The sequence below is a fragment of the Berghia stephanieae genome, chromosome 13 (assembly GCF_034508935.2).
Source record: "Berghia stephanieae isolate SIO BIC M18660-M18661 chromosome 13, UCSD_Bste_1.3, whole genome shotgun sequence".
NCBI classification, from domain to species: Eukaryota; Metazoa; Mollusca; class Gastropoda; order Nudibranchia; family Aeolidiidae; genus Berghia; species Berghia stephanieae.
Genome location: NC_088372.1, coordinates 5,181,440 through 5,209,434, shown reverse-complemented (window position 1 = coordinate 5,209,434; position 27,995 = coordinate 5,181,440). Strand labels below are relative to the sequence as shown.

Sequence of the window (27,995 nt, the reverse complement as noted above, 5' to 3'; positions counted from 1 at the left end):
TGGTCAGGGACCCTTTGTAAAGCGCTTTGAACACGTTTAGTGTATACTATCCTGCCTGGGTGGGGATCCTGACCTCCCATAGTGGGCAGGGAGGTACATACTGTGTCTTCTATACCCTTATATCTGTTTTCCAACATGCTTTCTGCCTTTGTCTTGGAATGAGATTACTTGGGTTTTTTCCTGGCCCTGGTCGAAGTCCTGGCTGGGAGGGAAACAGTCAAATGCATAGTTATGGTTTTGGGAGATGATATTTTTTTCCTTGTAAATCATCTCTCTGTTATGTATTATTATTTTTATTTTGAATGTATAATGTAAGCATTTGAGTGTGTTCCTCTTTGTTGGATTTTGTGCTTGTGTCTGGATGAGACTTGTAGGTGATTTCAAACTAAGTACATTGGTGGTATGCTCTTGGAATCTACATCTGATCCCTATTCGTTCCCAGTTCCCCTTTGTCTTACTTTTTCTTGGGTGCTTTAATTGTAATTCTAGAACTTTTTACTATCCCATTTTCTTCCTTTTTACTGGCGCTGATATAACCTTAATGTGTTGCAAGCGCCATAAAACCCTTAAAAAAAAAACAAAAAAAAACAACATATACTATCCTGCAATATGAAAGCTCAAATTTCTGATTTTTAAAATTTTTTTTTTGGTATTTTTTTTCATTTTCCAAACACATCATTTTTAAGTTTATCTTCTTTTTTTTTTTTATCAAAATTATTTTGATTTTTGTTTACATTTTGATACAAATTTAAACTTTTATATTTGATTATTTGATTCATATATTTTCACCTGTACACTTGTATAATCAAAGTTTATATCATATCAAAATGCTTTTTATATGCATGCGTTTTAAATAAACTGTGCAGTGCTATATATAAATACATAGACGCTTGACAAGTTATGTGTGTGTATGTGGATGTGTATGTATATTATGTGAGCCAACGTCTTAAAACGGTATTATGTCGGGATGGATCAGATGCTACAAAGTCAAATTAACGTTAAACTGGTCAAAAATATGAAACGTTGGTATGTAGCACTCTAAAATATGATATTCCTTCTCCTCTATAAAGCGTAACAAACTCAACTTAAGTCTGATATTTCTGGCTACAAATTCCATTTTCAGCAACTTAATCATCCCGACTTAATACCGTTTTGAAACGAGGGGTCCTGGGTGGGGATCCTGACCTCCCATAGTGGGCAGGGAGGTACATACTGTGTCTTCTATCCCCTTATATCTGTTTTCCAACATGCTTTCTGTCTTTGTCTTTGAATGAGATTACTTGGTTTTGTCCTGGCCCTGGCCCGAGTCCTGGCTGGGAGGAAACAGTCAAATGCATAGTTATTGTTTTGAGAGATGATATTTTTTTCCTTGTAAATCATCTCTCTGTTATGTATTATTATATTTATTTTTAATGTATGATGTAAGCATCTGAGTGTATTCCTCCTTGTTGGATTTTGTGCTTGTGTCTGGATGAGACTTATAGGTGATATCAGACTAAGTACATTGGTGGTATGCTCTTGAAATCTACATCTGATCCCTATTTGTTCCCAGTTCCCCTTTGTCTTCCTTTCTCTTTGCTGCTTTAATTGTAATTCTAGAACTTTCGACTATTCCATTTTCTTCCTTTTTACTGGCGCTGATATAACCTAAATGTGTTGCAAGCGCCGTAAAACCCTTAAAAACAAACAAAAAACAAACGAGGGGTCACATATGTATATTTGTTGTGTTTTGTGTGTTTGTGCATTATATTGCTGGGTGGGGATCCCGACCTCCCATAGTGGGCAGGGATGTACTTGCTGTGTCTTCTATCCCCCTGTATCTGTTTTCCGATTGTTTTCACTGGGTGGGGTTCCCGACCTTCCATAGTGGGCAGGGATGTACTTGCTGTGTCTTCTATCCCCCATATCTGTTTTCCAACTGTTTTCTGTCTTTGTCTTGGAATGAGATTACTTGGTTTTGTCCTGGCCCTGGCTGGGAGGGAAACAGTCGAATGTACTGTTATAGTTTTGGGAGATGATATTTAGCGCTGTTGCTGTTGGTCATGGACCCTTTGTAAAGCGCTTTGAGCACGTTTAGTGGATATTGCGCTATATAAAAATCTCAGGATGTTCTTTTTTTCAATGAAAAAAAAATTAAGACGTAAGAAACAACGTAATTCAAGGAACACAAAATATTTTATGTTGATAAGAATAATCTATATAAAAAATAATGTTTATACGCGTTAGTGATTATTTTATTGTGTTCATAGTGCAAAGCAGAAATATATATATATATATATATATATATATATATATATATATATATATATAATATAATATATATATATGTAATATATATATATATAATATATATATATATAATATATATATTATATATATATTTCTGCTTTGCACAATGTTGTGTTTTTGACGGGCCTCCAGATTAATATTGTGGAATCACTCAACTCAGAGGCGTTAAGTGATATGTGAGAGAACAGTTTATTACTGTGTATAAGTTAGAGTATATACAAATATATCGCAACAACATTATACGAAGGAAAAATAGTATAAGTAACTCAACTATGAAAAGTAAGGAACAAAGAGTGCATCCTTCTCTAGGGCATGCCACTCTGATATTTGTTAAGCACAAATAATATTTTAACAATGGACTTAATGAATAATAACTAATTAAGCTGTAACTAAAATCAATTAGCTAATAACTAAGGGGAGCAACTCTTTCCTAGAGTAACTCTCTGTATAAGTCCATAACACCTCCCTGTTTTGCCTGAGAAGGGTTTCGAAGGTTCGAAGGCTAAAATCGATTGGGGAATTTTCTGGTACGACACGATCTTCTCAGTTGGACACGATCCGATTCACGATTCGATTCTGCTCCGGGGTAGCTGCATTCGATGATGAACGCTCACAATAATCACCGATAGGATTAGTAATGAAATCGTCCTCTATGGTATCATTTGCTGAAGCAGATACGTTTTGGCGAGGAAGGTTGTAACGTGGTCTTATTTGTTCAATATGACGCTTCCACGTTGTTCCGTCTCTCTGGAGAGTTACCATGACATGACGTGGTCCCAACACTTTGGTGACAGTTGCGGGAATCCATTTCGCCTCTCTGTCATTTCGATTACCAAAACGTAAGGAATAAATGTGTGTCCCAACTTTATAACGCATTTTTGATACGCGTGGTTTGGAATTTGAGGTGGACAATGGGCGGAGTGTGTCGATCAATGTGCGAATTTGACGTCCATGAAGCAATTCACTCGGTGACGAACCAGAAGCTAAAGGTGTGCGACAATATTGCATAAGAAATTGTTGCAAGGCTTTTCTTGGAGGAAAAGACGATTTTCTCAAAGCCTTTTTAAAACTTCCCACAAGTCGTTCTGCTGCACCGTTTGTAGCGGGATGGTAGGGAGCTCCAGTGAGATGTTTGATTCCCCTCTCCCTACACCATGTCTGAAATTCGTCAGAAGTGAAGCATAGCGTGAGGATAGCCGAAGTGAGCGAAGTCCTCTTCCAGAAGGCTAGTTGTTGCTTTCGTTGACGTCGAACTGGTTGCGTGAATGCATGGGTAATTTGAGTAGGCGTCGACCATTACTAACCAGTTATTACCCATGAAATTCAAAGCGTGATCGATGTGCATTCGACTCCACGGTGAGTCTGGCGTTATCCATGGATGGTTTGGCTCGTTTGGTGGGTTGTTTTGATGTTCTGCACACGTAACACATCCACGACACGTATTGACGATGTCAGAATCAATACCTGGCCAATATACGATCGTTCGCGCTAATTGTTTCATGCGTTGCATGCCGAAATGACCGTTGTGAAGGATATTGAGGACGTCTCGTTGCAAACTCTTAGGAATAACGATTCTTGATCCGTAGAATAAACATTCATGAGACGTTGACAGCGTGTCCTTTATCTTGAAGAATGGTTTAAGATTGTCCGTTTTGGAATCTGATTTAGACCATTTACGACTCGTGTTTCTCATGACAACGGATATGGTGTCATCTTTAACGGATTCTCTAGCGATGACTCCGGGGTCAGTAGCTCTTAGCTGTTTTCCAACTGTAGAGATTGTAAACACAGTGTTGACATCTTCTCCATCTTCCTCTCTGTCGAAGACTGGGTCGGCACTTGCAGGAAGTCTGCTCAGTGCATCAGCGTTGCCATGGTGAGCTGTCTTACGATATTCAATTCTATAGTCGTACTGACTTAGTGTCAAAGCCCATCTGGCCAGTCTAAAGCAGGTACTGGTTTTCTTGGACCAAAGAGCGACAATAAAGGCTTGTGATCGGTGACGAGTATGAAATTGCGACCGTAAAGAAATTGATGTATATTGATATATATAATCATAGTCTTGGAGACATCTATGAAAAGTATCTGTTTAGATAAATAAATCACCAGTTTTGCCTGCCAAAACCAACCGTAACCATAACAACAACATATTAAATGTAAACTAATATTATGTAGTCACATTTACGTTTAGTCTGTCAGAGATAATTTGGTGAGGTATGGTGAGAGCTAATCACTTCTATGGCTGGATTTATTAAAAGAATAAAGCTTTCGTTTGTTACAAAAACAAAAATAACAACAACAAAAAACAAAAAAAAAAACACACACACAGCACAGTCATCGACTCCATCATATTGAGAAAAACAAACAAACAAAAAAACAAAAAAAACACAGCTTTGTCACTGACTCCAGCATATTTAAAAAAACAGAAAAACAAACAAAAAACAGCGCGGTCATTGAGTCCAGCATATTAAAACAAACAAACATACAAACCTCGAGTAAGTCACCTCGCTCTAGCTCAATTTGCGGCGCTGCACTGCGGCTGACGCCTGGATTATTCCAGTCTTCCCTTGGAATATACCATAGAGACAATGGGCATGATCTATAATATTAACTTTCCATGTGCTCGAGGTCATTGGTCACATTGCAAAGTGTGCTCAAAGTGACCCACTTAGTGAAAAGTGTTCACAGCTTTTTAAATATCTAACATCACGATTGGTCATTTGATTCGGCTTGCTTGGCACATGAGAATGTTTATAACATTTGTAAACAAAGCAGCGTGTTTACATTTGTTAAGAAATATCCAATTGTTGGAGAGCAACAAATCATGTGATTGATGACCTGGTTTTACGAAAACATGAATATATATAGAATGCGCTTGGCTAAGAAGCTCACAACATTGCCATCCGGAAGTATAACGAACCAACACACAAAACTGTTTATCCGTGAACGTTTATAGTCAGGTTAATACAGTTCAGTGAGCATTACTCATAAACGCGGATGGCAAAAAATAATAACAAAGACATGAGTGACGTCATCTTCAAACTATCTATAGATCGCTCCCATTTTCTCCTTGGAGATGAATAAATTAACCAGTTAAATGCTGCACTGTGAAAAAAAAAACAACAACAAAAAAACTCGTATTTTAAACAACAATTGTCCAGAAAAGTGGTCCATCAAATATCAGTCGATTTGAATGACCCTCATCTTGACAAAAATTCTCAAACTTGGGACTTCTATAAGTCCCAGGTTAGGTTTGAGAGTTTTTGCCAAGATGAGGGTCATTTAAATCGATTGATATTTATTTATATTTGAAGGACGAGTTTTCTGGCCAAATTTTTAAATACGAGTTTTTTTTTTACGGTGCGGTTAAATCACATTTATAGATGCTCTGCGCTTGGCTAAGAAACTCACAACATTGCCATCCGGAAGTATAACGGACCAACACACAATAATAACTCTGTGTAATCTCGAACGTTTATAGTCTGGTTAATACAATTTAGTGTGAATTACTCATAAACATGGATGGCAAAAAAGAACAATAACAAAGACCTGAGTGACGTCAACGTCATTCTATCTATAGGGTTTTCCCAGCGCAGTACTCAACAGGTTGGAAAAAAATAAAATGAAGATGAGTCAGACATTTATTGTGTCAAATTTTGATCTCCCCCCCCCTCCCCCCCCCAAAAAAAAACAAACAAAAACAAAACAAAACAAAACAAAACAAACAAACAAACAAAACAAAACAAACAACAAAAAAATAATTTTAAAAATACACATTAAAAAATTTTGACCAGAAAACTCGGTTCCCCCGCCACATTATTTTACACAATAATATTAAATTTACTTATCAGTTCCATTGGTGCCGTCAACCAGATCAGCTATATAGCTAGCTAGCGTTGTGCATGGTTTCGCCACTGCCCTCGGAGCAGTGCGCCTCACAGTCGCAATAATTCTTCTTCTTGGTAGATTCTGCCACATTGGATACCACCAGTCTGGCACTCGAACTGCCCTGGCTCGTCATCGCCTACTCCACCCTTGAAAGAGAAATAATACGTTCGAGAAGTCGTGACGTCATTTGGACAATGAGCTGCCAGCGGGCACGAAGCGATCTCCGATGAACTGCCAGGGCACGGTGCTCCCAGATGTTGAGTTATCGGCCTGTCACATGACCGGGTCCTTTCCATGGAGCCAGTTCCACACGTCCCACTGCAAGCACCCCATGGTGTCCACATCCCCCAGCCTCCGTCCACTGAAAAGAAAATAATAGTTGCACATTGGGTGTTAACAAATTTACAATGTAAAAACCCTGCAAACTGTGGATTTATCTCGACGATATGGGAGGTTACCACAAAAAGAAGAAGAAGAAGAAGAATGATAGTTGCACTGTACTAAAATAAAATAAAACAAAAACTTGAGCTTTTATAATATAGCGCAATATCCACTAAACGTGCTCAAAGAGTCCCTGACCAACAGCAACACGTACCATGTAGAACGAGATATGACATGGCGCCTATTAGAAGGAGAACTTGTCAGTCCACAACAAGCTGCAGACCTATTCATGGAGCAGTTCAAAAAAATTAGTGACAACACAATAGAAAAAGAATTGAAGAAAAGAGTTAGAAAAGAATGCAGAAAACAAAAAAAGGAACTTAAGGAAGCCATAGATGAAGTAATGACAAAGAAGCTAACTATGGAAGAACTAGAAAGCTCTCTCAAAGTGTTAAAAACAAAGAAATCGCCAGGCCCAGACGAAGTAACAAATGAGATGCTTATCCATCTTGGAAAGACAGCGAAAAAGAAGCTATTACAACTCTACAACAGCACTTGGAAAACTGGTAAAATACCAGATATATAGGAAAAGGCTTTTATTGTCCCAATTAAGAAAGAAGGAAAACAAGCAAATTAAGCCGCAAATTACCGACCTATAAGTCTTACAAGCTGCATGTGCAAGCTGATAGAAAGAATTATCAACTCCAGACTGATGTGGTATCTTGAAAACTATAATGTGCTTATAAATGAACAAGCTGGTTTCAGAAGACACAGGAGTACTGAAAATCAAGTAACCTACATATCCCAAGAAATAGAAGACTCGTTTCAGGATGGAAAGAAAAAAATTGTGGTATGGGTGGACTTTGAAAAAGCATTCGACAAAGTGTGGAAAAAAGGTCTGGTATATAAACTACAAAAATCAAAAGTATCCCATAACATGCTCAACTGGATACAAAACTACCTAAAACAAGAAAGGCAAGAGTAACAACACAAGGTCACAAAGTAGAGAAGCAAAACTAAAACATCGAGTCCCACAAGGTGGAGTACTATCACCTACACTATTTCTTCTCTATGTAAATGATATAAGAGAAACACTATGTCGAGGTGTGAAAATGTCGATGTACGCAGATGACCTAGCTCTGATTAGCTCTGACCAAAACTTAATCAAGGCACAACACAGGATGCAAATCACACTGGATAATATCAAAGAATGGACTGACAACTGGGCGATGAAAATAAATGCAGTGAAGACAAAGTTCACAATATTTAGCCTCTCCCCAAAAGATGAAAAAGCAAAGCTACGTATTGAAGACCATGAATTGGAAAAAGACGACGCACCAAAATACCTAGGAGTCCATTTTGACCCAAGACTAACATGGAAAAATCAAATCAGCAACAGTCAGAAAGTTGGGGTAAAGCGAACACAACTCTTGAAAAAACTAGCTGGAACAACTTGGGAGCTAGCTCCGATATACTGAAACAAACTTACACAGGATATGTGAGACCAGCGCTAGAATACGGGATATCTGCATGGGGAAACTGCTCCAAAACTCAAATGGAAAAACTGGACAAAGTGCAAAACAGCAACATGAGGATAATAAGTGGAGGAATGAAATCGACACCGATTCATGCAATGGAAACCATAACAGGACTTACATCTCTATCAGAAAGAAGGGAATAAAAAATTTTGAAACAATACACAGACGTGAAAACAATGACAGATCAGCCTCTTCACGCTAGAGCGCAACAAAAGAAAACTAGGAGGCTGAAAAGATCACACTTTATTGAAAGAGCCAAGCAAATTGAAAAAGATCACGAACTTGACGAAATAATGACCCAAAAACGCAAAGCAAATATCAGAGTACCAATTTGGAAAAGGCAAAATCACTTGAAAATCAAGACTTCCGTTGGTGACATTTCAACAAAACAAAAACACGGCAAAGAAATCAAGAAGTCTGTACAGAAGTGCATAGATCAAAACTACCCTGAAAAAAAATGGACAAGAATCTATACAGATGGTTCATGCAATAAAGAACACACGTGCGGGGGCCTGGGAGTGCACATCGAGTACACAAATGGTCAACAAAAGGAGATCAGCAAACCGACTGGTACTCGCACTTCAATCTACAAGTCAGAGGCAGATGCAATCCATGAAGCTGTTAAGCAAATCCTCTCAGAAAATGAAAAGCCAAGACACATAGTGATTTTAACAGATGCTAAGAAAATTCTGGAGGATATAATGATGTCCTTTGCGGATGATATAGACGCCTTGGTGGAAGACCTCATGAAGCTAAGCAAGTTTACCAACATTGTACTGCAGTGGATTCCAGCACACTGTGGGATACTTGGAAATCAGATCGCTGACCAACTGGCAAAGGCAGGCAGTCGCATGCAGCAACCCTCCCCAATGTACTCAACAGGAGAAATTAACAAAATGGCCAAATTCATTCAGTCTCAGAGATGGAGAGAGAAGCACCCAGAATACAACATGAATGACCCAATCAAGGTGCTCAACAGAAAGGAACAGGTCATCATCTTCAGACTGAGAACTGGACACAACCAGTTAAAGGAACATATGTGGAGGATGTCCAGAGCAGGTGCCTCTGGAAAATGTGACTGCGGACTTGAAAATGAAAATGGACATCATGTCCTAATGGAATGTCCAAGGTACAACCAGTTGAGAAGGAACCAACCCCATACTCAAAGAAGCTGTACGGCAGTGAGGACGACTGTGGGCTTCATTCACCAGACCGGACTGACCATGTGACGTGACGGGAACGAAGAAGAAGAAGAAGGCGACAGTACATTTTTTTTTCGACAGAGACAACGCTGTTAACGGCTAGGTACTCATTTTACACCCGAGTACGGTAAGAGAATGTGAGTAAAGAGTCTTTTCCAAGGACTCAACTATGCGCCGAGCGGGAGGCTCGAACCCAGGACCTTCCGATCCGAAAGTGAGTGTCATACCACTAGCCGTACTTTCTCTTCTTTTCTGTTTTCGTTCATAATATTTAACCCTCTCCTTACCATCTGCAGCAAAATCGTCACATTTGTTACGATGCAATATACAAATTGCCTTATTCAGATTTGTTTTGTGCATCGCAAACTTTGAAGAATGATCTTTATTTTATTAATAAAAATATAAAGTTGATTTGTAGAGAGCTTGTATGTTTGTGTTGTCTGCATTCAATAACGCCAGGAAATACTGGACGTCCTCAAATCGCCTCTTAACCGGACATGGCAGAACTGGATCAAATATGTGCAGATGGAAACTTCGATACAAGTGATACCTGCCAGAAATGTCAGGCAGCCCCAGAGACCAGCGATCACATCGTCCTCCACTGTCCAGTCACTATACCTGAAGGTGGCTACGAAACCGTCAATAGGGCGGAGGAAGACTTTAGAAGCTAGGTTGACGAAATAAATTTGGAGGTGTAGCCATACGCTACTGCTACATGTTTGAGTTTTAAAAAATCAATTTTTTTGCGAGTTAAGGCTACTATTTTGGTAAGGAAAGAATTAACACCCCATCAGTCGTTTATCATTTAACACTTACTGTAATGATTGACTTTTATTTATTATACTTTATATAATTATTATGTGGATGATCAAAGGAAGATAATCATTTAATATTTTCATTGAGTTAGTTTGTCATGAATTATGTCCCCTTATTAGACCCTTATTATTTGAGAAAGAGGATATAAAGGAAATATGGTGTCAATACATTGGCGAGTTATTTGATGATGACAGGCCCCAAATACCTTTGCCAAGCAAAACTGACGGTCCTCCAATACTCGCATGTGAGATAGAAAATGCATTGAAAAATATGAAAGATGGCAAGGCTGAGGGTGAAGATGGCATTGTAACAGAAATGCTAAAAATTTTGAAAGAATTCTCAATTGTGAAACTAACAGATCTCTTTAATAGTATTTACAATACAGGCTATACTCCAGACGAACTTGCCAAATCGGTTTACATCACGCTACCGAAAAAAACCAAAGGCGACAACTTGCAGTGATTTCCGCACAATAAGTCTGATGCCCCATGTAACTAAATTATTATTGAAGATCATCCTAGAAAGAATCAGGTCTACCATCGATAATGAAGTTGGCGATGTACAGTTTGGCTTTAGAAAAAATAATGGGACAAGAGAAGCAATTTTCTGTTTAAATAATATCACACAAAAATACCTTGATCATCAAAAAGAAATCTAAGCATGCTTTATCGATTACGCAAAAGCATTTGATAGGGTACAGCATGGAGAATTAATGACATGTCTGGAAAAGGCAGGCATTGATGGCAAAAATATACGGCTAATCACAAATCTATATTGGCATCAAAAAGCAGCCATTAGGATTCAGGGCGATCTGTCACCTTTCACGCCAATTAAAAGAGGAGTTCGTCAAGGACGTATCCTCTCTCCATATCTATTTAACCTGTACACAGAGTTTATCTTCCGTAAAACCGAGCACATTCCAGGTATTGTTATTGGAGGTAGGAGGATAAATAATATGCAGATGATACAGTATTGTTGGCATCGAACGAGACAAATCTACAGATCCTTGCAAATCAAGTAAACCTGAACAGTACAGCAAAGGGTCTAGAGATGAATGTTCAAAAGATGAAGGTAATGGTCATGTCAAAGAAGCCTGAAAAAATCGCAAATGTCCAAATTAATAATCAAAACATCGAACAAGTAGATTCTTTTAAATATCTTGGACAGACAATGACCAACAACGGAAAGAATGAGCTGGAAGTGAAAAACAGGATTGCTATAGCTAAGTCGAGGTTCAGCCAACTGAATAGCATTTTAACTTCGCAACAAACGCAGATGAAAACGAGAATAAGAATACTCAAATGTTATGTCCACTCAGCACTTCTCTACGGCTCAGAAACATGGACCTTGAACAAACAAATAGAGAAAAGAATTGAGGCCTTTGAAATGTGGACTTTCCGTCGCCTTGGAAAAATCAGTTGGAAAGAAAAGAAAACAAATCAAGAAGTCTGTGACATCCTTGATATCAGACCGACCCTAATGAAAGTAATAAAAACAAGAAAACTAAGGTATTTTGGACACCTAAGACGCCATCAAACTGTCAACGAGGACATTCTTGAGGGTAGAGTTGAGGGGAAAAGAGGAAGAGGCAGGCCAGCAAGAACTTGGATAGATGATGTGAGGACATGGACAGGATTGTCGGCAGCCGAATGCAGTCAGCAAGCCGTCAACAGGGAAGATTGGCGTGTCATTTCAAGTCGACCTCAACCCATGAGATGACACTGGAAGTAAGTAAGTATTAGACCCTATTCTCTTATATGTTAATTGTATTTGTTGTATATATTATTGTTTTTAGTACATTGCCCTTGTAGTTTATGGTTGTTTCCCTTTTTGAGTATAAAAGGAAATGTTTTTAAAATAAAGTCCTCTCCTCTCTAATGTGCTAACTTCCTAAGAGACTTCATGTCATTTTTTATCAACAAGCATCCGGCTATAGGGAATGAGATTAGCGGAAGAGTAGCGTCCCTTGATTGGACGTCACCTTACAGAGAGAACGTCAAATGGTTTTGCGCATGCGCCTCTCTTTCAGTGAAGTGTCTCATGTCGCATAACCAACATGACGTTCTCTCTCTAATAACTTTTCCGCTCGTGACTTCCAATCAATGGACGCTACTATTCCGCTAATCTCATTCCCTATTTATGGAGCACATGGCACTTACTAGGACACGGCGCCTTTGTACATGCCCGGGTCTGACTTGTGTTACCAGGGCAATCTGTACCGCCGTGTTGAGGGGCGGGGCTAACACAGCTCTGGCTCTGGACTGACTTCCGGTCCCACACGTCGCACTGCAGGCGCTCCATGCTGCCCAGTTTCCGTCAACTGTAGATTAAAGTGAATGTTTAAATAGTCTTCAACAGTCGTACTGTCACTTCCTTCCTAATGACGTATGGTAACTTAGTAACACTGGCTCTAAACTATCGGAACAATGGCTGACGCCGTATGAAATATTTCCCGGCGAGCTTAAACGCGTATCCAGAGGAAAAAAACCCCATCAATTTGATCATGTATTGACTTTTACACATTCTGATCACAAGGCATATGAAAAGGGAATGAAAAGTTCTAGGCAGCATGAAGAATAAAAAGTAATGATTTTCTTTGTTTAGAACCAAGATGGCCGCCGTTGCCGGGCGCGTGACATCAGACTATTGAATCCAATTTGGACAGTGTCGGTAGCAACTTGTTCTTGTTTACAAGGTAAGTTGTGAAAGGAAAGTAGGTAGACGTAACGCGGAGAGAGAGAGAGAGAGAGAGAGAGAGAGAGAGAGAGAGAGAGAGAGAGAGAGAGAAATACTGAGAGAGGGAGAGAGCATTGGTGATGATGATGATGTTGATGATTTGATGATGAAGTAACAGGATCTTCAGGTTAAGTTCATAAGTCCATAAGTGCGTTTCGTTATCAGACCTGCAAATATTAGGTGTTTTCAGGTCATCAAAAATCGCCCACTCACTCATTTTTCTTGAGCTTTTTTTGCTTTTTTTAAAAGCTTTTATATAGCGTAATATCCACTAAATGATCTCAAAGCGATTTACAAGGGGTCCCTGGTCAACAGCAACATTAAACATGTAGGACGTGACATGACGTCTGTTAGGCGATATTACAATTTTTTGACAGACAACGCTGTTAACGGCCAGATACTCATTTACACCCGAGTACAGAGAGAAAATGTGAGTAAAGAGCCTTTTCCAAGGATTCAACTATACTTTATATAATTATTATGGAGCACATGACACTTACTAGGACACTGCGCCTTTGTACACGCACGGGTCTGACTTGTGTCACCAGGGCAATCTGTACCGCCGTGTTGAGGGGCGGGGCTATCACAGCTCCTGGCTCTGGACTGACTTCCGGTTCCACACGTCCCACTGCAAGCACCCCACGGCGTCCATGTACCCCAGCCTCCGTCCACTGAAAAGCAAATAATAGTTGCACTGTACTAAAATAAAATAAAACAAAAACTTGAGCTTTTATAATATAGCGCAATATCCACTAAACGTGCTCAAAGAGTCCCTGACCAACAGCAACACGTACCATGTAGAACGAGATATGACATGACGCCTATTAGGCGACAGTACATTTTTTTTTCGACAGAGACAACGCTATTAACGGCTAGGTACTCATTTTACACCTGAGTACGGTGAGAGAATGAGTAAAGAGCCTTTTCAAAGTACTCAGCTATGCGCCAAACTAGGCTCGAACCGAGGACAAGACCACATAGCCGCACTTTTTCTTCTTTTCTGTTTTCGTTCATAATATTTAACACCCCATCAGTCGTTTATCATTTAACACTTACTAGGACACGGCGCCTTTGTACATGCCCGGGTCTGACTTGTGTCACCAGGGCAATCTGTACCGCGGTGTTCAGGGGCGGGGCTATCACAGCTCCTGGCTCTGGACTGACTTCCGGTCCCACACGTCGCACTGCAGGCGCTCCATGCTGCCCAGTTTCCGTCAACTGTAGATTAAAGTGAATGTTTAAATTTGGATAGTGTCGGTAGCAATTTGTTCTTATTTACAAGGTAAGTTGTTAAAGGAAAGTAGGTAGACGTAACGCGGAGAGAGAGAGAGAGAGAGAGAGAGAGAGGGAGAGAGAGAGATAGAGAGAGAGAGCGAGAGAGAGAGAGAGATAGACAGAGAGAGATAGAGAGAGATAGAGAGAGAAAGAAAAGTAGGTAGACGTAACGCGGAGAGAGAGAGAGAGAGAGAGAGAGAGAGAGAGAGAGAGGGAGAGAGAGAGAGAGAGAGAGAGAAAAAGAAAAGTAGGTAGACGTAATGCGGAGAGAGAGAGAGAGAGAGAGAGAGAGAAAGAAGAGAGAGAGAGTGAGAGATACTGAGAGAGGGAGAGAGCATTGGTGATGATGATGTTGATGATTTTGATGATGAAGTAACAGGATCTTCAGGTTAAGTTCATAAGTCCATAAGTGCGTTTCTTAATCAGACCTGCAAATATTAGGTGTTTTCAGGTCATCAAAAATCGCCCACTCACTCATTTTTCTTGAGCTTTTTTTGCTTTTTTTAAAAGCTTTTATATAGCGTAATATCCACTAAATGATCTCAAAGCGATTTACAAGGCGTCCCTGGTCAACAGCAACATTAAACATGTAGGACTTGACATGACGTCATTTTTCTTGAGCTTTTTTTGCTTACAATACAATATAGATAGAATGAAGTTGACGTCACTTCAGTCTTTGTTATTGTTTTTTTTTATTGCCATCCGCGTTTACGAGTAATTCTCACTAAACTGTATTAAGCATACTATAAACGTTTGAAGTTACACACAATTTTATGTGTTGGTCGATTATACTTCCGGATGGCAATTTTGTGAACTTCTTAGCCTAGCGCATACTATCTATACATTTTTCTTATTCAGATTTGTTTTGTACATCGCAATCTTTGAAGAATGATCTTTGTTATATTAATAAAAATATAAAGTTGTTTTGTAGAGAGCTTGTATGTTTGTGTTGTCTGCATTCAATAACGCCAGGAAAAACTGGACTTCCTCAAATCGCCTCTTAACCGGACATGGCAGAACTGCATCAAATATGTGCAGATGGAAACTTCGATACAAGTGATACCTGCCAGAAATGTCAGGCAGCCCCAGAGACCAGCGATCACATCTCCTCCACTGTCCAGTCACTAAACTTGAAGGTGGCTACGAAACTGTCCTTAGGGCGGAGGAAGACTTTAGAAGCTGGGTTGACGAAATAAATTTGGAGGTGTAGCCATACGCTACTGCTACATGTTTGAGTTTTAAAAAATCAATTTTTTTTTATAGTTAAGGCTACTATTTTGGTAAGGAAAGAATTAACACCCCATCAGTCGTTTATCATTTAACACTTACTGTAATGATTGACTTTTATTTATTATACTTTATATAATTATTATGTGGATGACCAAAGGAAGATAATCATTTAATATTTTCATTGAGTTAGTTTGTCGTGAATTATGTCCCCTTATCAGACCCTTATTATTTGAGAAAGAGGATATAAAGGAAATATGGTGTCAATACATTGGCGAGTTATTTGATGATGACAGGCCCCACATACCTTTGCCAAGCAACACTGAAGGTCCTCCAATACTCGCATGTGAGATAGAAAATGCATTGAAAAATATGAAAGATGGCAAGGCTGAGAGTGAAGATGGCATTGTAACAGAAATGCTAAAAATTTTGAAAGAATTCTCAATTGTGAAACTAACAGATCTCTTTAATAGTATTTACAATACAGGCTATATTCCAGACGAACTTGCCAAATCGGTTTACATCACGCTACCGAAAAAACCAAAGGCGACAACTTGCAGTGATTTCCGCACAATAAGTCTGATGCCCCATGTAACTAAATTATTATTGAAGATCATCCTAGAAAGAATCAGGTCTACCATCGATAATGAAGTTGGCGATGTACAGTTTGGCTTTAGAAAAAATAATGGGACAAGAGAAGCAATTTTCTGTTTAAATAATATCACACAAAAATACCTTGATCATCAAAAAGAAATCTAAGCATGCTTTATCGATTACGCAAAAGCATTTGATAGGGTACAGCATGGAGAATTAATGGCATGTCTGGAAACGGCAGGCATTGATGGCAAAAATATACGGCTAATCACAAATCTATATTGGCATCAAAAAGCAGCCATCAGGATTCAGGTCGATCTGTCACCTTTCACGCCAATTAAAAGAGGAGTTCGTCAAGGACGTATCCTCTCTCCATATCTATTTAACCTGTACACAGAGTTTATCTTCCGTAAAACCGAGCACATTCCAGGTATTGTTATTGGAGGTAGGAGGATAAATAATATGCAGATGATACAGTATTGTTGGCATCGAACGAGACAAATCTACAGATCCTTGCAAATCAAGTAAACCTGAACAGTACAGCAAAGGGTCTAGAGATGAATGTTCAAAAGATGAAGGTAATGGTCATGTCAAAGAAGCCTGAAAAAATCGCAAATGTCCAAATTAATAATCAAAACATCGAACAAGTAGATTCTTTTAAATATCTTGGACAGACAATGACCAACAACGGAAAGAATGAGCTGGAAGTGAAAAACAGGATTGCTATAGCTAAGTCGAGGTTCAGCCAACTGAATAGCATTTTAACTTCGCAACAAACGCAGATGAAAACGAGAATAAGAATACTCAAATGTTATGTCCACTCAGCACTTCTCTACGGCTCAGAAACATGGACCTTGAACAAACAAATAGAGAAAAGAATTGAGGCCTTTGAAATGTGGACTTTCCGTCGCCTTGGAAAAATCAGTTGGAAAGAAAAGAAAACAAATCAAGAAGTCTGTGACAACCTTGATATCAGACCGACCCTAATGAAAGTAATAAAAACAAGAAAACTAAGGTATTTTGGACACCTAAGACGCCATCAAACTGTCAACGAGGACATTCTTGAGGGTAGAGTTGAGGGAAAAGAGGAAGAGGCAGGCCAGCAAGAACTTGGATAGATGATGTGAGGACATGGACAGGATTGTCGGCAGCCGAATGCAGTCAGCAAGCCGTCAACAGGGAAGATTGGCGTGTCATTTCAAGTCGACCTCAACCCATGAGATGACACTGGAAGTAAGTAAGTATTAGACCCTATTCTCTTATATGTTAATTGTATTTGTTGTATATATTATTGTTTTTAGTACATTGCCCTTGTAGTTTATGGTTGTTTCCCTTTTTGAGTATAAAAGGAAATGTTTTTAAAATAAAGTCCTCTCCTCTCTAATGTGCTAACTTCCTAAGAGACTTCATGTCATTTTTTATCAACAAGCATCCGGCTATAGGGAATGAGATTAGCGGAAGAGTAGCGTCCCTTGATTGGACGTCACCTTACAGAGAGAACGTTAAATGGTTTTGCGCATGCGCCTCTCTTTCAGTGAAGTGTCTCATGCCGCATAACCAACATGACGTTCTCTCTCTAATAACTTTTCCGCTCGTGACTTCCAATCAATGGACGCTACTATTCCGCTAATCTCATTCCCTATTTATGGAGCACATGGCACTTACTAGGACACGGCGCCTTTGTACATGCCCGGGTCTGACTTGTGTTACCAGGGCAATCTGTACCGCCGTGTTGAGGGGCGGGGCTAACACAGCTCCTTGCTCTGGACTGACTTCCGGTCCCACACGTCGCACTGCAGGCGCTCCATGCTGCCCAGTTTCCGTCAACTGTAGATTAAAGTGAATGTTTAAATAGTCTTCAACAGTCGTACTGTCACTTCCTTCCTAATGACGTATGGTAACTTAGTAACACTGGCTCTAAACTATCGGAACAATGGCTGACGCCGTATGAAATATTTCCCCGGCGAGCTTAAACGCGTATCCAGAGGAAAAAAACCCCATCAATTTGATCATGTATTGACTTTTACACATTCTGATCACAAGGCATATGAAAAGGGAATGAAAAGTTCTAGGCAGCATGAAGAATAAAAAGTAATGATTTTCTTTGTTTAGAACCAAGATGGCCGCCGTTGCCGGGCGCGTGACATCAGACTATTGAATCCAATTTGGACAGTGTCGGTAGCAACTTGTTCTTGTTTACAAGGTAAGTTGTGAAAGGAAAGTAGGTAGACGTAACGCGGAGAGAGAGAGAGAGAGAGAGAGAGAGAGAGAGAGAGAGAGAGAGAGGGGGAGAGAGAGAGAGAGAGAAAAAGAAAAGTAAGTAGACGTAATGCGGAGAGAGAGAGAGAGAGAGAGAGAGAGAAAGAAAGAAGAGAGAGAGAGAGAGTGAGAGATACTGAGAGAGGGAGAGAGCATTGGTGATGATGATGTTGATGATTTTGATGATGAAGTAACAGGATCTTCAGGTTAAGTTCATAAGTCCATAAGTGTGTTTCTTTATCAGACCTGCAAATATTAGGTGTTTTCAGGTCATCAAAAATCGCCCACTCACTCATTTTTCTTGAGCTTTTTTTGCTTTTTTTTAAAGCTTTTATATAGCGTAATATCCACTAAATGATCTCAAAGCGATTTACAAGGGGTCCCTGGTCAACAGCAACATTAAACATGTAGGACGTGACATGACGTCTGTTAGGCGATATTACAATTTTTTGACAGACAACGCTGTTAACGGCCAGATACTCATTTACACATGAGCACAGTGAGAAAATGTGAGTAAAGAGCCTTTTCAAAGGATCCAACTATGCCCCGAGCTAGTTAAGGCTACCATTTTGGTAAGGAAAGAACACCCCATCAGTCGTTTATCATTTAACACTTACTAGGACACGGCGCCTTTGTACATGCCCGGGTCTGACTTGTGTCACCAGGGCAATCTGTACCGCCGTGTTCAGGGGCGGGGCTATCACAGCTCCTGGCTCTGGACTGACTTCCGGTTCCACAAGTCCCACTGCAGGCGCTCCATGCTGCCCAGTTTCCGTCAACTGTAGATTAAAGTGAATGTTTAAATTTGGATAGTGTCGGTAGCAATTTGTTCTTATTTACAAGGTAAGTTGTTAAAGGAAAGTAGGTAGACGTAACGCGGAGAGAGAGAGAGAGAGAGAGAGAGAGAGAGAGAGAGAGAGGGAGAGAGAGATAGAGAGAGAGAGCGAGAGAGAGAGAGATAGACAGAGAGAGATAGAGAGAGATAGAGAGAGAAAGAAAAGTAGGTAGACGTAACGCGGAGAGAGAGAGAGAGAGAGAGAGAGAGAGAGAGGGAGAGAGAGAGAGAGAAAAAAAGAAAAGTAGGTAGACGTAATGCGGAGAGAGAGAGAGAGAGAGAGAGAGAAAGAAAGAAGAGAGAGAGAGTGAGAGATACTGAGAGAGGGAGAGAGCATTGGTGATGATGATGTTGATGATTTTGATGATGAAGTAACAGGATCTTCAGGTTAAGTTCATAAGTCCATAAGTGCGTTTCTTAATCACACCTGCAAATATTAGGTGTTTTCAGGTCATCAAAAATCGCCCACTCACTCATTTTTCTTGAGCTTTTTTTGCTTTTTTTAAAAGCTTTTATATAGCGTAATATCCACTAAATGTTCTCAAAGCGATTTACAAGGGGTCCCTGGTCAACAGCAACATTAAACATGTAGGACTTGACATGACGTCATTTTTCTTGAGCTTTTTTTGCTTACAATACAATATAGATAGAATGAAGTTGACGTCACTTCAGTCTTTGTTATTGTTTTTTTTTATTGCCATCCGCGTTTACGAGTAATTCTCACTAAACTGTATTAAGCATACTATAAACGTTTGAAGTTACACACAATTTTATGTGTTGGTCGATTATACTTCCGGATGGCAATTTTGTGAACTTCTTAGCCTAGCGCATACTATCTATACATTTTTCTTATTCAGATTTGTTTTGTGCATCGCAAACTTTGAAGAATGATCTTTATTTTATTAATAAAGATATAAAGTTGTTTTGTAGAGAGCTTGTATGTTTGTGTTGTCTGCATTCAATAACGCCAGGAAAAACTGGACTCCTCAAATCGCCTCTTAACTGGACATGGCAGAACTGGATCAAATATGTGCAGATGGAAACTTCGATACAAGTGATACCTGCCAGAAATGTCAGGCAGCCCCAGAGACCAGCGATCACATCGTCCTCCACTGTCCAGTCACTAAACTTGAAGGTGGCTACGAAACCGTCAATAGGGCGGAGGAAGACTTTAGAAGCTGGGTTGACGAAATAAATTTGGAGGTGTAGCCATACGCTACTACTACATGTTTGATTTTTAAAAATCTATTTTTTTTTGCTAGTTGAGCATACCATTTTGGTAAGGAAAGAATTAACACCCCATCAGTCGTTTATTATTTAACACTTACTGTAATGATTGACTTTTATTTATTATACTTTATATAATTATTATGTGGATGATCAAAGGAAGATAATCATTTAATATTTTCATTGAGTTAGTTTGTCATGAATTATGTCCCCTTATCAGACCCTTATTATTTGAGAAAGAGGATATAAAGGAAAGATGGTGTCAATACATTGGCGGGTTATTTGATGATGACAGGCCCCAAATACCTTTGCCAAGCAACACTGACGGTCCTCCAATACTCGCATGTGAGATAGAAAATGCATTGAAAAATATGAAAGATGGCAAGGCTGAGAGTGAAGATGGCATTGTAACAGAAATGCTAAAAATTTTGAAAGAATTCTCAATTGTGAAACTAACAGATCTCTTTAATAGTATTTACAATACAGGCTATACTCCAGACGAACTTGCCAAATCGGTTTACATCACGCTACCGAAAAAACCAAAGGCGACAACTTGCAATGATTTCCGCACAATAAGTCTGATGCCCCATGTAACTAAATTATTATTGAAGATCATCCTAGAAAGAATCAGGTCTACCATCGATAATGAAGTTGGCGATGTACAGTTTGGCTTTAGAAAAAATAATGGGACAAGAGAAGCAATTTTCTGTTTAAATAATATCACACAAAAATACCTTGATCATCAAAAAGAAATCTAAGCATGCTTTATCGATTACGCAAAAGCATTTGATAGGGTACAGCATGGAGAATTAATGACATGTCTGGAAAAGGCAGGCATTGATGGCAAAATATACGGCTAATCACAAATCTATATTGGCATCAAAAAGCAGCCATTAGGATTCAGGGCGATCTGTCACCTTTCACGTCAATTAAAAGAGGAGTTCGTCAAGGACGTATCCTCTCTCCATATCTATTTAACCTGTACACAGAGTTTATCTTCCGTAAAACCGAGCACATTCCAGGTATTGTTATTGGAGGTAGGAGGATAAATAATATGCAGATGATACAGTATTGTTGGCATCGAACGAGACAAATCTACAGATCCTTGCAAATCAAGTAAACCTGAACAGTACAGCAAAGGGTCTAGAGATGAATGTTCAAAAGATGAAGGTAATGGTCATGTCAAAGAAGCCTGAAAAAATCGCAAATGTCCAAATTAATAATCAAAACATCGAACAAGTAGATTCTTTTAAATATCTTGGACAGACAATGACCAACAACGGAAAGAATGAGCTGGAAGTGAAAAACAGGATTGCTATAGCTAAGTCGAGGTTCAGCCAACTGAATAGCATTTTAACTTCGCAACAAACGCAGATGAAAACGAGAATAAGAATACTCAAATGTTATGTCCACTCAGCACTTCTCTACGGCTCAGAAACATGGACCTTGAACAAACAAATAGAGAAAAGAATTGAGGCCTTTGAAATGTGGACTTTCCGTCGCCTTGGAAAAATCAGTTGGAAAGAAAAGAAAACAAATCAAGAAGTCTGTGACATCCTTGATATCAGACCGACCCTAATGAAAGTAATAAAAACAAGAAAACTAAGGTATTTTGGACACCTAAGACGCCATCAAACTGTCAACGAGGACATTCTTGAGGGTAGAGTTGAGGGGAAAAGAGGAAGAGGCAGGCCAGCAAGAACTTGGATAGATGATGTGAGGACATGGACAGATTGTCGGCAGCCGAATGCAGTCAGCAAGCCGTCAACAGGGAAGATTGGCGTGTCATTTCAAGTCGACCTCAACCCATGAGATGACACTGGAAGTAAGTAAGTATTAGACCCTATTCTCTTATATGTTAATTGTATTTGTTGTATATATTATTGTTTTTAGTACATTGCCCTTGTAGTTTATGGTTGTTTCCCTTTTTGAGTATAAAAGGAAATGTTTTTAAAATAAAGTCCTCTCTAATGTGCTAACTTCCTAAGAGACTTCATGTCATTTTTTATCAACAAGCATCCGGCTATAGGGAATGAGATTAGCGGAAGAGTAGCGTCCCTTGATTGGACGTCACCTTACAGAGAGAACGTCAAATGGTTTTGCGCATGCGCCTCTCTTTCAGTGAAGTGTCTCATGCCGCATAACCAACATGACGTTCTCTCTCTAATAACTTTTCCGCTCGTGACTTCCAATCAATGGACGCTACTATTCCGCTAATCTCATTCCCTATTTATGAAGCACATGGCACTTACTAGGACACGGCGCCTTTGTACATGCCCGGGTCTGACTTGTGTCACCAGGGCAATCCGTACCGCCGTGTTGAGGGGCGGGGCTAACACAGCTCCTGGCTCTGGACTGACTTCCGGTCCCACACGTCGCACTGCAGGCGCTCCATGCTGCCCAGTTTCCGTCAACTGTAGATTAAAGTGAATGTTTAAATAGTCTTCAACAGTCGTACTGTCTCTTCCTTCCTAATGACGTATGGTAACTTAGTAACACTGGCTCTAAACTATCGGAACAATGGCTGACGCCGTATGAAATATTTCCCCGGCGAGCTTAAACGCGTATCCAGAGGAAAAAAACCCTATCAATTTGATCATGTATTGACTTTTACACATTCTGATCACAAGGCATATGAAAAGGGAATGAAAAGTTCTAGGCAGCATGAAGAATAAAAAGTAATGATTTTCTTTGTTTAGAACCAAGATGGCCGCCGTTGCCGGGCGCGTGACATCAGACTATTGAATCCAATTTGGACAGTGTCGGTAGCAACTTGTTCTTGTTTACAAGGTAAGTTGTGAAAGGAAAGTAGGTAGACGTAACGGGGAGAGAGAGAGAGAGAGAGAGAGAGAGAGAGAGAGAGAGAGAGAGAGAGAAATACTGAGAGAGGGAGAGAGCATTGGTGATGATGATGTTGATGATTTTGATGATGAGGTAACAGGATCTTCAGGTTAAGTTCATAAGTCCATAAGTGCGTTTCGTTATCAGACCTGCAAATATTAGGTGTTTTCAGGTCATCAAAAATCGCCCACTCACTCATTTTTCTTGAGCTTTTTTTGCTTTTTTTAAAAGCTTTTATATAGCGTAATATCCACTAAATGATCTCAAAGCGATTTACAAGGGGTCCCTGGTCAACAGCAACATTAAACATGTAGGACGTGACATGACGTCTGTTAGGCGATATTACAATTTTTTGACAGACAACGCTGTTAACGGCCAGATACTCATTTACACATGAGCACAGTGAGAAAATGTGAGTTAAAGAGCCTTTTCAAAGGATCCAACTATGCCCCGAGCTAGTTAAGGCTACCATTTTGGTAAGGAAAGAACACCCCATCAGTCGTTTATCATTTAACACTTACTAGGACACGGCGCCTTTGTACATGCCCGGGTCTGACTTGTGTCACCAGGGCAATCTGTACCGCCGTGTTCAGGGGCGGGGCTATCACAGCTCCTGGCTCTGGACTGATTTCCGGTTCCACAAGTCGCACTGCAGGCGCTCCATGCTGCCCAGTTTCCGTCAACTGTAGATTAAAGTGAATGTTTAAATTTGGATAGTGTCGGTAGCAACTTGTTCATATTTACAAGGTAAGTTGTGAAAGGAAAGTAGGTAGACGTAACGCGGAGAGAGAGAGAGAGAGAGAGAGAGAGAGAGGGAGAGAGAGAGATAGAGAGAGAGAGAGAGAGAGAGCGAGAGAGAGAGAGATAGACAGAGAGAGATAGAGAGAGATAGAGAGAGAAAGAAAAGTAGGTAGACGTAACGCGGAGAGAGAGAGAGAGAGAGAGAGAGAGGGAGAGAGAGAGAGAGAAAGAAAGAAGAGAGAGAGAGTGAGAGATACTGAGAGAGGGAGAGAGCATTGGTGATGATGATGTTGATGATTTTGATGATGAAGTAACAGGATCTTCAGGTTAAGTTCATAAGTCCATAAGTGCGTTTCGTTATCAGACCTGCAAATATTAGGTGTTTTCAGGTCATCAAAAATCGCCCACTCACTCATTTTTCTTGAGCTTTTTTTGCTTTTTTTAAAAGCTTTTATATAGCGTAATATCCACTAAATGATCTCAAAGCGATTTACAAGGGGTCCCTGGTCAACAGCAACATTAAACATGTAGGACTTGACATGACGTCATTTTTCTTGAGCTTTTTTTGCTTACAATACAATATAGATAGAATGAAGTTGACGTCACTTCAGTCTTTGTTATTGTTTTTTTTTTATTGCCATCCGCGTTTACGAGTAATTCTCACTAAACTGTATTAAGCATACTATAAACGTTTGAAGTTACACACAATTTTATGTGTTGGTCGATTATACTTCCGGATGGCAATTTTGTGAACTTCTTAGCCTAGCGCATACTATCTATACATTTTTCTTATTCAGATTTGTTTTGTACATCGCAATCTTTGAAGAATGATCTTTGTTATATTAATAAAAATATAAAGTTGTTTTGTAGAGAGCTTGTATGTTTGTGTTGTCTGCATTCAATAACGCCAGGAAAAACTGGAATTCCTCAAATCGCCTCTTAACCGGACATGGCAGAACTGCATCAAATATGTGCAGATGGAAACTTCGATACAAGTGATACCTGCCAGAAATGCCAGGCAGCCCCAGAGACCAGCGATCACATCGTCCTCCACTGTCCAGTCACTAAACTTGAAGGTGGCTACGAAACTGTCCTTAGGGCGGAGGAAGACTTTAGAAGCTGGGTTGACGAAATAAATTTGGAGGTGTAGCCATACGCTACTACTACATGTTTGAGTTTAAAAAAATCAATTTTTTTGCGAGTTAAGGCTACCATTTTGGTAAGGAAAGAATTAACACCCCATCAGTCGTTTATCATTTAACACTTACTGTAATGATTGACTTTTATTTATTATACTTTATATAATTATTATGTGGATGATCAAAGGAAGATAATCATTTAATATTTTCATTGAGTTAGTTTGTCATGAATTATGTCCCCTTATTAGACCCTATTGGGAATAAGATTAGCGGAAGAGTAGCGTCCCTTGATTGGACGTCACCGGCGGAAAAGTTATTTGTAAACAAATCAAATACAAGCCAAGCGGTCCAAATACAAAATATATTATTCATATTTCTATACATATATGCATATCATAATCAACGTTATGCATTTTTGTACAGAAATATGAATGATATATTTTGTATTTGGAGCGCTTGGCTTGTAGTTGGTTTGTTTACAAATAACTTCTCCGCCGGTGACGTCCAATCAAGGGACGTTACTCTTCCGCTAATCTCATTCCCTATTCTATTATGTTAACTGTATTTGTTGTAGAGATATTATTGTAAGTACATTGCCCTTGTCGTTTATATATAGTTGTTTCCCTTTTTGAGTATAAAAGGAAATGTTTTTAAAATAAAGTCCTCTCTATTGTGCTAACCTCCAAAGAGACTTCATGTCATTTTTTATCAAGAGCCATCCGGCTATAGGGAATGAGATTAGCGGAAGAGTAGCGTCCCTTGATTGGACGTCACCTTACAGAGAGAACGTCAAAAGGTTTTGCGCATGCGCCTCTCTTTCAGTGAAGTGTCTCATGCCGCATAACCAACATGACGTTCTCTCTCTAATAACTTTTCCGCTCGTGACTTCCAATCAATGGACGCTACTCTTCCGCTAATCTCATTCCCTATTTATGAAGCACATGGCACTTACTAGGACACGGCGCCTTTGTACATGCCCGGGTCTGACTTGTGTTACCAGGGCAATCTGTACCGCCGTGTTGAGGGGCGGGGCTATCACAGCTCCTGGCTCTGGACTGACTTCCGTTCCTCACACGTCCCACTGCAGGCACCCACGGTGTCCATGTACCCCAGCCTCCGTCCACTGAAAAGCAAATGATAGTTGCGCGTACTAAAATAAAATAAAAAAAAACTTGAGTTTTATAATATAGTGCAATATCCACTAAACGTGCTCAAAGAGTCCCTGACCAACAGCAACACGTACCATGTAGAACGAGATATGACATGACGCCTGTTAGGCGATATTACATTTTTTTTCGACAGAGACAACGCTATTAACGGCTAGTTACTCATTTTACACCTGAGTACGGTGAGAGAATGAGTAAGAGCCTTTTCAAAGTACTCAGCTATGCGCCAAACTAGGCTCGAACCGAGGACAAGACCACATAGCCGCACTTTTTCTTCTTTTCTGTTTCGTTCATAATATTTAACACCCCATCAGTCGTTTATCATTTAACACTTACTAGGACACGGCGCTTTGTACATGCCCGGTCTGACTCGTGTCACCAGGGCAATCTGTACGCCGTGTTCAGGGCGGGGCTATCACAGCTCTGGCTCTGGACTGACTTCCGGTCCACACGTCGCACTGCAGGCGCTCCATGCTGCCAGTTTCCGTCAACTGTAGATTAAATTGAATGTTTAAATTTGGATAGTGTCGGTAGCAACTTGTTCATATTTACAAGGTAAGTTGTGAAAGGAAAGTAGGTAGACGTAACGCAGAGAGAGAGAGAGAGAGAGAGAGAGAGAGAGAGACAAAGAAAGAAGAGAGAGAGAGAGAGAAAGTGAGAGATACTGAGAGAAGGAGAGAGCATTGGTGATGATGATGTTGATGATTGTGATGATGAAGTAATAGGATCTTCAGGTTAAGTTCATAAGTCCATAAGTGCGTTTCGTTATCAGACCTGCAAATATTAGGTGTTTTCAGGTCATCAAAAATCGCCCACTCACTCATTTTTCTTGAGCTTTTTTTTGCTTTTTTTAAAAGCTTTTATATAGCGTAATATCCACTAAATGATCTCAAAGCGATTTACAAGGGGTCCCTGGTCAACAGCAACATTAAACATGTAGGACGTGACATGACGCCTGTTAGGCGATATTACAATTTTTTGACAGACAACGCTGTTAACGGCCAGATACTCATTTACACCCGAGTACAGAGAGAAAATGTGAGTTAAAGAGCCTTTTCAAAGGATCCAACTATGCCCCGAGCTAGTTAAGCCTACCATTTTGGTAAGGAAAGAACACCCCATCAGTCGTTTATCATTTAACACTTACCAGGACACGGCGCCTTTGTACATGCCCGGGTCTGACTTGTGTCACCAGGGCAATCTGTACCGCCGTGTTCAGGGGCGGGGCTATCCCAGCTCCTGGCTCTGGACTGACTTCCGGTTCCACACGTCCCACTGCAGGCGCTCCATGCTGCCCAGTTTCCGTCAACTGTAGATTAAAGTGAATGTTTAAATTTGGATAGTGTCGGTAGCAATTTGTTCTTATTTACAAGGTAAGTTGTTAAAGGAAAGTAGGTAGACGTAACGCGGAGAGAGAGAGAGAGAGAGAGAGAGAGAGAGAGAGAGGGAGAGAGAGATAGAGAGAGAGAGAGCGAGAGAGAGAGATAGACAGAGAGAGATAGAGAGAGATAGAGAGAGAAAGAAAAGTAGGTAGACGTAACGCGGAGAGAGAGAGAGAGAGAGAGAGAGAGAGGGAGAGAGAGAGAGAGAGAAAAAGAAAAGTAGGTAGACGTAATGCGGAGAGAGAGAGAGAGAGAGAGAGAGAGAGAGAGAAAGAAAGATGAGAGAGAGAGAGTGAGAGATACTGAGAGAGGGAGAGAGCATTGGTGATGATGATGTTGATGATTTTGATGATGAAGTAACAGGATCTTCAGGTTAAGTTCATAAGTCCATAAGTGCGTTTCTTAATACACCTGCAAATATTAGGTGTTTTCAGGTCATCAAAAATCGCCCACTCACTC

The 27,995-nt window shown here is 39.9% G+C and overlaps 2 protein-coding genes across 2 annotated transcripts in view; both read right to left on the bottom strand.

Moving 5' to 3' along the window:
* Positions 1-6,086: 6,086 nt before the first annotated feature.
* Positions 6,087-26,512, bottom strand: LOC144958967 (coadhesin-like). Its single transcript, XM_078891267.1, is given in 11 exon segments — positions 6,087-6,595; positions 12,274-12,340; positions 12,343-12,434; positions 13,351-13,521; positions 13,907-14,068; positions 17,612-17,773; positions 18,823-18,984; positions 22,520-22,681; positions 23,630-23,791; positions 25,941-26,138; positions 26,491-26,512. Coding segments are annotated over 11 exon segments (1,731 nt in total). The 3' UTR covers positions 6,087-6,224.
* A 43-nt stretch (positions 26,513-26,555) lies between these two features.
* Positions 26,556-27,995, bottom strand: part of LOC144958966 (coadhesin-like) — a 29,328-nt gene continuing 27,888 nt past the window's right edge. Inside the window, exons 14-15 of the mRNA XM_078891266.1 lie at positions 27,302-27,463; positions 26,556-26,645 (exon numbers count right to left, since the gene is read on the bottom strand). Of these exons, the coding sequence (XP_078747392.1) occupies positions 26,556-26,645; positions 27,302-27,463 (252 nt within the window). The remainder of the gene's footprint in view (positions 26,646-27,301; positions 27,464-27,995) is intronic.